Raw genomic sequence first — 10,071 nt, forward strand, 5'->3', positions numbered from 1 at the left:
ACCCTGACGCGATTAATGCTTGTTTCAGCAACATTCACTGGGTTGAAACGATTTATGCTCAAGTTAGTAACCCAAAGGTGGTAAGGACGATTTATACAGACATAAACTCTATAAATAAACAAGTTTCAAACAGATGAACCACACTGGATATTTGTTGAGCGTTGTAAAAGGAAAAAATTGATGAAAACACAAGTGAGGGTGTAACTTTTTCTAGCAAAATGCAGATAGGTGTTTTTATAAATCTGTCAACGACGTTGATGGAATTGCACAGTAGTATATTAGAGAAGGTTGTGGTTAAAAACGTGTGAAGCAATTATCTTTACGTATTACGATATCATTGAGGCAAGGTTATGTTAAGTTTGGGAAGTACATGATGTTGGGTGATGACGACATGCGAGTTATATTTCACAGTCAAGCAAGATTTTTTGACTTAGACGCGCTGGAGTTGTTTGCCAGAATGGTTGACGTGGAGGGCAGCAGCGGGGGATCCGCTCCGATGGGATCTGTACCTGTAGTGGATGGTGCACCCACATTCATGGAAGTAAAAGAGAGAGATCCATTTGCGGAGGCTATAAGTGATGATGGGTCAAATTCGGAGCCACTAATTATTGGTGATGAGAGCGACGACGAGGAGGACACCGCAGTTGCCGAGGGAGCTCAAACCCATGGTAGCAGTGGTACACAGCAGTACCCTCGACACTTTTCCACGTTGGACCTTGAAGCAATGAATCAGGCCGCAAATGTAGATCAGCAACACCCTATGATTCACGGAGAAAAGCCTAGCGTGATTGGCACGGACGAGTTTGAGGCCGGGCAACGGTTTGAAACAAAAGAGGAAGCTGTACAGACAATAAAGAGTTATAATATTCGTCGTTGTGTAGAGTATAAAGTGTTTGAGTCCGACCAATTGAAATATCATGGGAAGTGTGTCCATTTCGGGAATGGTTGTAAGTGGCTGATACGTGTCACTATGAGGCAGAAGAAAGGCTAATGGGAAGTCAGAAAGTACAATGAACCACACACGTGTCTAGCAACTGAGATATCGACGGATCACGGGCAGCTCGATTACCATGTCATATGTGCTTTGATTCTATCGTTGGTGATGGCTGATGCATCGGTCTCGGTTAAGGTGTTACAGAACGCGGTGTAATAAAAAATTATTCTAAGATGCATATTCAGCCTATACAATATGATCCAACACACTATATGATCCAACATATTAACGTACTTAACATTCCCATGGCATCAACTCAACAACATTACGAAATCTGAAAACTTACCTCTTGATCAATAAATCTGGCAACATGCGCAATGCCGTTCAAGCAGTACATATCTCCTTCGTTCGCGGCCATTATCACCGCCAGACGGATTACTTCCTCCACCAGCCGGCCATCGGCGGCTCACTCCCACCACCACCTGTGCCACTCAGACGCTTCTGCCCACTACCACTTGCACCTCCGCTGCGGGCTGGGATCCACCCCAAATACTTTTCCCCCCAAAGCTTCCTCTCCGATCAAAATGGTGGCTCCCAAACCTTCTTTCACCTTTACGCCGCAATGCCTTCAGCCTGCACTACTAACACAACTTGTGCCAACCTCCTTAGGGTTAGCCCAAGAACACATGAAACCTAGCAGCCTGGAACGATTTACACTATCCTTCTGACCCTAGAGACTCTGGCACGATTTACGCTTTCTTTGCCTTACCAGTTCATGCGTTAATCATCTTAGTCTGAGATGATTCACGTTTTATATAACCTTATACAGTTTAGGACGATTTATATAATAATACCAAGAGAGTAATCACGTTGCAGAATTCGTTTCGGGGGAATCAAGTAATTTTTTTTTCATAGAATTTATTTAAGTAAAAAACCCAAAAATCAACTTTCAAAAATGAATTTCAACATTAGCATCTCTTGTATAGATAAGCACCTCGACCATTTATTCGTTAAAAAGCTTAAACTTGATTTTTTAGTTTCTTTATTATTTAACTTATTTGCAGGTGAAATACCAGGAGCAACCAAGTTGAAAGCGCCAATTAACTATAAATACAATGATTTAAAAGCTGCAACAAACAATTTTAATGGAGAAAATAGACTAGGAGGAGGTGGCTTTGGCAATGTATACAAGGTAAACTTAATTTTAAAAATTAAGAGAAATAAATAAGGTCATAAAAGAATGCTAAATGACAAGAAGCATTTATTGTTTTTAGTCGGTACAAGTTAAAAATATATTATTAGATTACTTGAATAAAAATATTGGATTGATAATAAAAAATATTAGCAAAAAATAATTAATTCTGTTGGTTCTATTACCTGTTTATAAATAAATTAAACATTCAAACTCATGAATTTAAATAGAAAAATTGAAACTATACTAGACTTTTAAAATGTTAGAGTATAATTAAGATCAATTAAAATTAATTAGTATCATATATATTTATATAATTATCTGTATATTTACTATAGGATTTTATGTTTTTATTATTGTGATTCTTCTGACACCTATATATCCTTGTACATTATACCTTTACACACACACACTCAATAATACAATCTTCATATTACTCTCTTATTTCTAACATGGTATCAAGAGTATAGGTTTTTTTTTCCATAAAAATTCGTTCATAACCCTTTGTTTTCTTCTTCCGGCAGTGTTCTTTGCCCTTGTTTTTCAATCCTTTTTCGACACTTTGGTTAATCACCGCCCTTACCGCCATTTTCATCTCGTCGTTGCAAGTTCAACGAGTTCGAAATCGTCAGCAGAAACTACTAGACACATCGCCTAGAGCTCGTTGTCCGCTTCATCTTCTCCCTCCCTGCAGATGCCTCCAGTACCGTTGGATCCACTCCCAGGATCAACGGCACCACATCGCACCATGTGTCATGCCAAGTAGAACCCATGGATCCGCTTTCACCCATGCCACGCCCGACCTGACCCGCCTTCCGATCCGCTTGCCACCTCATCGCTGCGTCAGCGCTGACAAGTTTTGCTCCTCTTCTCACGTGTTGCCACGTGTCCTTTCCTTGTTGACGTGGCAACTGAGGTGGCAAACAGTGAGACTCTCTCTAAGATTTTTTCTTGTGACCTCTTTTTGATTTTGCCCTCCATTTTCTCATTTTTTTCCTCGAATTATCAGCTTTTTCTCTTTTTCGTCTTTGTTTCTACTATTATGAAAAAACTAGATATTTTTTAGCCTATTCCTGTTATCCTTAATGGCTCCAACTATGCTCATTAGATTGAAGCTACGCGAGGAGTTTTTAAAGAGCGAAAATTATGGCGTTACGTAACTGGTTATGTTGTTTGTCCTGTTAAACTTACTGTGACTGAAAAATCAAAAGATTTGACCTCCAAATCCAAAGATGATCACTTAGTTTTGCAACACTTCTACTCCAGACATTCATTGACGATTTAGGCATTTTGAAACTGCTAAAAAGGTATGGAATTATTTGGCAAAATGTTGCACTATTTCTAATCTCTCACATGAGTACCAACTACTAAAGGAGCTTCATAGCCTTAAGCAAGAACGTGGACAAGCAGTTTTTTATTTTCTTTCTCAGATGAAAATTATTTGGGATCAAGTGACCTCTTGTGAGCCTGGTCTTAAAGATTCCACTGATGCTAAGGCATATGAAGATAATAGGAACCGAACACTTCTCATACAGTTTTTTATGGCACTTACTGATGACTATGAGCCAGTTAGAGCTTCTCTTCTTCATCAAAATTTCTTTCCAGTCTTGAAGATGCTCTTCCTCATCTTAAGTCTGAAGAAATGCGCCTGGGATTGACTTTTCCTAAGAGTGAAACTGTCTTTAATGTCACAGATAGAAAGGATAAATTTTGTCCAAATTGTAACCGTTCTGGGCATTTTTGTCTAACAGTCCTTCTACTGAATTTTGTAAATGCAAACAGAAAGGTCGCATTGCCTCCAATTGCTTGAAACTGTTCTGCCCTTATTATAAGCTCTCGGGACACTTGACTACTACCTATCCTACTCGACTTCCACGTTTGGATTAGAACAAGTATCATTCTCGTCCCACCAAGGTGCTTGCTTCTACTGCCGTTGCTACTACTGAATCCACCAACTCTACCTCTCTCAACCCACTTTCTGTCTCTCCATCCAACATAAAATCTCTTCTTAAGCAACTTCTCTCCTTTTCTGGTAATACCTTTGCTGTTCTTTTCACTCCTCTGAGTAATTTAAAATGGTATTTTGATTCTGGTTGTTTTAATCACATGTCTCATTTGCGTCATCTTTTTTCGTCGTTATCTACCACTACTAATGCACCTTTTGTCAACACTGCTAATAGTTCCATCTTGCATGCAACACATACAGGTTTTGTTCAGGATTGTATGCAAGAGTATGGTATTGATTATGAAAATACTTTTGTTCCTATTACTCGTCTCACATCTGTTCGAGCTCTCCTTGCCATTGCTGCGGTCAAGAAATGGTCTCTCAGTCATATGGATGTGAAGAATGCATTTCTTAATGGGGATTTAAAAAAGAAGGTCTATATGAAACCACCTCTAGGATATTCTTGTCTTTCTAGCAAAGTCTGTCTTCTTCGCAAGGCACTTTATGGTCTTAAGCAAGCTCTTCGTGAATGGTTTGACAAGTTCAGCACCACTATATGCAATCTCGGTTTCACTTGCAGCCCCATGAGAATGCTCTCTTTATTCGTAAAAGTGAACGTGGAGTTATTCTTCTACTTTTGTATGTTGATGACATGATTATTATTATTGGAGATGATGTTGATGGTATCTCTGATCTCAAAGTCTCCCTTCACCATACTTTTGAGATGAAAGATCTTGGTTCTCTCAATTATTTTTTTGGTCTAGAAGTCTTATCCACAGATGATGGTATCTATCTCTCTCAAGCTAAGTATGCTTCGGATCTTCTTACTTGAGCCAGAATTACAAATAGTCACACTGAATCTACTCCCCTTGAGCCTAATGTTCGATTTACCCCTATAAATGGCACTATTTGGACAATCCTTCTCTTTATCGATAGTTGGTTGGAGGTCTCGTCTACTTGACTATCACACGACTAGACATCATCTGTCAAGTTCATGTTCTTAGCCAGTTCTTGTCAGCTCCTCGTACTACTTATGCGGTAGTTCTTCACATTCTTCACTACATCAAATGCACTTTATTTCATGGTCTTCATTTTTCTGCCCACTCCTCTTTATTCCTTGAGGCATACTTAGATGCTAATTGGGCTGGTGATTCCACTTATTGTCGTTCTACTACTGGTTATTGTTTATTTCTTGGTAACTCTCTTATTTCCTGGTGAGCGAAAAAGCAAACGTTCACTGCTCGATCAAGCAAAGATGTTGAATACCGTGCTCTCGCCGACACCACTATTGAGGTTGTCTCGATTCATTGACTTCTAAAGACTTCGGTGCTCCTCAGTTGTCCGGGACTGATATTTTTTGTGACAACCGCAGTGCTATTCAGTTTGTCCATAATAATATTTTTCATGAATGCACCAAACACATTGAGTTTGATTGTCACTTTGTTCAGCAACGTCTCCTTATTGATGCTATTAGTCTCATAGCTGTTGGAACTCTGGATTAGACTACTGATATCTCCACGAAGGCTCATCATCCTAATTGTTTTCAGACTCTAGTATCCAAACTCAAGATGACATTCTTAGTTCCCACTTGAATTTGAAAGAGATGTTAGAGTATAATTAGAATCAATTAAAATCAGTTAATATCATTTATATTTATATAACATATCTGTATTTATTATAGGATTTTATACTTTTATTATTTTGATTCTTCTAACACCTATGTATACTCTTATATATTGTATCTTTATACATACATTCAATAATATACTCTTCAGATTATTCTCTTATTTCTAACATAAGATATAAATTTTAAATCATTTTCACATAACTTAAACTTTGCAATTCACATGTTATTGAGCAGGGAACTCTGAAAAATGGTAAAGTTATTGCGGCGAAGAAATTGTTCTCAGTTCAATCCAAGAAGTTGGAGGATGACTTTGAAAGTGAAGTCAAGTTTCTAAGTAATGTTCATCACCGAAACCTTGTTAGACTCCTTGGATTCTGCAAAAAAGGTCAAGAGAGAATAATAGTTTATGAATACATGACAAATGGCAGTCTTGATAAATTGTTATTTGGTAAGTTCCATTAATCTTGAGCACTTTTCTTCTATGTACTTTGCTTCAGTTTTTGGATATGGATATTTTATTTACTCTTCCATTTTTAAAATAAGTATTTTTTACTTTTAAATAAACTTAATAAATAAAAGAACAATTATTATTCTTATTATTTCCATTGGCATTGAGTCTTATATATTAACAATATTGAGACAGGTAAGAAAAAAGGTTGGCTAAATTGGAAGCAACGTTATGATATGGTTTTAGGCACAGCAAGGGGATTGGCCTATCTACATGAAGAGTTTTATGTTTCAATCATTCATAGAGATATCAAAAGTGGCAACATCCTCTTAGACCATGAACTTCAGCCCAAAATTTCTGATTTTGGGTTGGCAAGGTTTCTTCCAAGTGACCAATCCAAACTCAATACAAGATTTGCAGGAACATTGTAAGTTTTCAAACTTATCTATATAATACTTGTTAAAGTAGTTTGTAGCTAATCAATTTGGGTTCGTCGAGTAGTCAACTCACTCGTCCGCTTAAACAAGTGTCGGGAGTTCGAACCCCGTCTTGTGCATGCAGTAACACATTGGCTAGCGGTAAGCGTCCAATTAGACATATTAGATGTCATGTAGGTTGTCAATTAACATTCTACATCATCAATCATTAACAAAAATGATTAATAAAGTAATTGAAGGATAAATATGACTAATTTATAATCTTTAATTGATAAAATCTTTTACGATGAATTTGGAAAACGTCTCATTTTTTATATATTAATATTTTAAATTCATTTTTATTTATTATGTCTATATATATCATATTTATTTTAAATACAGTTTTGTCAAATAATATTGTTGTAATTTTTATTTATTGAAAGTTATTTTTATTTTGTTGCAGGGGATATACAGCACCTGAATATGCAATTTATGGCCAATTATCAGAAAAAGTTGATACATACAGCTATGGTATTGTAATTCTAGAAATTATAAGTGGTCGAAAGAGTACTGAAATAGTGAAAAATAATAATAATGATGATGACGACCATGAATATCTTATCAAACAAGTAAGATATTTTCTTAATTAATAATTATTAAATAATTTATTTAATTATCTTTAATATTTTAAATTCGTTTGGATATTATATTTAAAAAAGATATTTTTTAAAAATAAAAGTGATTTTATAGTTAAATATTTTAAATAAAAATTTTTTTATCTATTAATTATATTTGAATAAAATAAAATAAAAATATTTTTTATTTATTTATTATCTAAAAAATATTTATTTTTAAGAAAAAAGATATTTTTTTAAAAAATATAAATTATAATTTTTTTAAAAAAATATTTTTATTTTTTTAATATTTTTATTTTTACTATTAAAAATTTACTAAATATACGATAAATAAAAAAATATTTTTTATTAAAAAAATATTATTTTCGATTTAACGCACCTAAACAAACACGTACAAGTATACAACCACTTGTTCTTGATTAATTATTCACATTAATAGGCATGGAAACTTTATGAGCAAGGCAAGCACCTAGAGTTAGTGGATAAGAATTTAGACCCTAATGACTATGATGTGGAAGAAGTGAAGAGAGTGATAGAGATTGCTTTAATGTGCACTCAAGCATCACCATCAAAGAGGCCCAAAATGTCTCAAGTAGTAGTCTTACTCACAAGTAAGGCCCAACTTGAGAATTTGCAACCTTCAATGCCTGTATTTATTGAGTCAAACTTGAAATCTCAAGGAAGCAATTTCGGCTCAAATGCTACCGTCTCTGATTCTATTTTATCAGCTAGATGATTATAAGATGAAGGAGTAGTAATTTCACAAAGTTTTTAGTTAGATCTCAAAAGCATGATTGTTGATAATTAAATCAAACTTGGTTTCTTTATCGGTAAGAATTTGAATAGTCTAAAATTTACTATTAATTAGATAATTGATGTGATTAACATTGTGTAGGTGTATGGATGAAGGATAATATGTTAAAAATTAAATGTCACAATTATAAGCAAGTTTTATTATCATGAGATCACTTCCATTTTTTTTGTTGTAATATCAAAATTTTGCACCACTACTTATATATTCATTAGAATTCTTGCCTATATAAAGGCATGAATACACATGTGTAACGTGTGCAATGACAAAGAAAAATGTTTAGGTAAAAGAGAGTTCTCATGAGTTAATATTCATCCATTTGGTTCCTGAAGAAATTTGAGGTCGGATTTAATTTGATTTTAAAATGTTAATGGACTTAATAAATTGGATCTTAAAATTTATAATCGTAATTCGTATTAGCTCTTGAGCTGATTTTTATTAAAAATATGTTGATTTGATACATTAATTTGCTGCGATTTAGATTTTTTGCTTAAGTTCATGTGATTAAGACCTATTAGGGCTTTTAAAAGTTTGATTGTTGCTTCGAAGTTCCAAAATTTTCAAATTAAACTTGTTATTATCGTCTTCGTGAGATGTTGAAAATCCGTCAAATTTATAGCAGGAGATTTAGTAGATCTCAGTCACATAAAACCTAGGTAAAGAGTCAAAATCTTGACAAATTAATGTGCAAAATTAATATATCATTCACAAAAATTAATTCAAGAACTAATACGAGTTGTTATTGTAAATTTTGAAATTTAAATTGAATTAATTATAATTTTAAAGATCAATTTAAATTCAACTTCAAATTTCAGAAGTCAAATTGAATATTAACTCGAGTTCTCATACTCTTCCTCCTCATATATGCATGCACCAAGGGAATTTGAGAGTAAAAATTATTTTGAAGTTAAGTTATTTATGTGAATGAGTGAATTATTTTTATTTTTTTTTATACAAAATAATATAGACATACTAAAATACACATACTTATAATTGATCTAATAAATCAAACTACTTTCACTTTTTTTTCTTTTATACAAAACAATTTCTTAATCGAGTAAACTAACAGAAATGTCTTCTAGAGATTTATTCTTTAACGAAAATATTCTTAAAAGATTTTAAAACGAGACAAAAGGTTTATCTTTCGAAAGATAGATGCTTTTGTGAAGACGAGAGTCAAATTTGTAGTTAATTGGTTCGAACTTTTGGGCTTCCGTGTAAGCTCTCCATAGTGTGATGTATGTGCACACATTATATTTGTATTACGCCTTTGTCTTTGTGTAAAGTGATTTTGTATTTTCCTTCAAGAACCTCTTTTGATGTTATGCGATGTCATAACAAACATGTTTAAATTCTCTGTCATTTAGAAATGTTATATGGCTTCTAATTTAAACCTATTTTATGCTAAGTTAGAGCTAGCAATTGTTCCTTTGAACGAAATTAAATTTAACAACTAGTTTAGTAAATGTTCGAATGTATAGTGAATTCACCAACAAAGAGAAATCGAGACCTTGGTACTTTTAAGTGCACATGCCGAATTGATACTTTGAAATGACACTCTGATATTTAAATGAGTAAATAATCAAATAGAATCGTAATCGTCATTTTTAGAGTACCCATATAGTTTATAGTACTCACAATACTCATTGCGACTTCTCCCTTTTTTATTTTTGATCGGACATGGAGGGAAAGCTTCTTGGTGTAACAAATTTTTCTGTAGACATCATCAACGAGAGAAATTCGTAGCAGGGTGTAATTGTGATACCTTTTAAGTTTCTCTGAGTTGTATTCTTCTTTCTTCTTGGATTCTTTTTCTTTTTCCCGTGCCTGATGGGGATGTCCTAGTCGCCAGTTTGGTTCTCGCAATTTGACATTTTTTTTCATATTGATATATTTTTTAGCCCGCTCCTGTACATCACTCAAGGAAGTCGGGTATCTCTTCGAGATAGATTGAAAAAAGGGGCCTTCTCGAAGACCATTGACTAGTCCTATTATTATTGCTTCAGTGGGCAAGTCATGGATTTCCAAGCATACCTTGTTGAATCTCTCCATGTAGTCTCTGA

General features: G+C 34.2%; 1 protein-coding gene across 1 annotated transcript; it reads left to right on the top strand.

The window, feature by feature from the left end:
* Nucleotides 1–1,304: 1,304 nt before the first annotated feature.
* Nucleotides 1,305–7,933, top strand: LOC112799928 (cold-responsive protein kinase 1-like). Its single transcript, XM_029293553.1, has 6 exons — nt 1,305–1,587; nt 1,999–2,126; nt 5,933–6,146; nt 6,342–6,573; nt 7,026–7,191; nt 7,637–7,933. The coding sequence occupies exons 1-6, from the start codon at nt 1,305–1,307 to the stop codon at nt 7,931–7,933; spliced, it is 1,320 nt and encodes a 439-aa protein (XP_029149386.1).
* Nucleotides 7,934–10,071: the final 2,138 nt, after the last annotated feature.

This window comes from Arachis hypogaea, chromosome 1, assembly GCF_003086295.3.
Source record: "Arachis hypogaea cultivar Tifrunner chromosome 1, arahy.Tifrunner.gnm2.J5K5, whole genome shotgun sequence".
Taxonomy (NCBI): domain Eukaryota; kingdom Viridiplantae; phylum Streptophyta; class Magnoliopsida; order Fabales; family Fabaceae; genus Arachis; species Arachis hypogaea.

What these genes read in the sequence shown, in the direction of transcription:
- LOC112799928 (XM_029293553.1), top strand. Translation starts at nt 1,305, where the DNA reads ATGCGCAATGCCGTTCAAGCAGTACATATCTCCTTCGTTCGCGGCCAT. An exon ending in ACAAGATTTGCAGGAACATT is followed by an intron (nt 6,574 to 7,025) that starts GTAAGTTTTCAA and finishes ATTTTGTTGCAG; the next exon opens with GGGATATACAGCACCTGAAT. An exon ending in ATGAATATCTTATCAAACAA is followed by an intron (nt 7,192 to 7,636) that starts GTAAGATATTTT and finishes TCACATTAATAG; the next exon opens with GCATGGAAACTTTATGAGCA.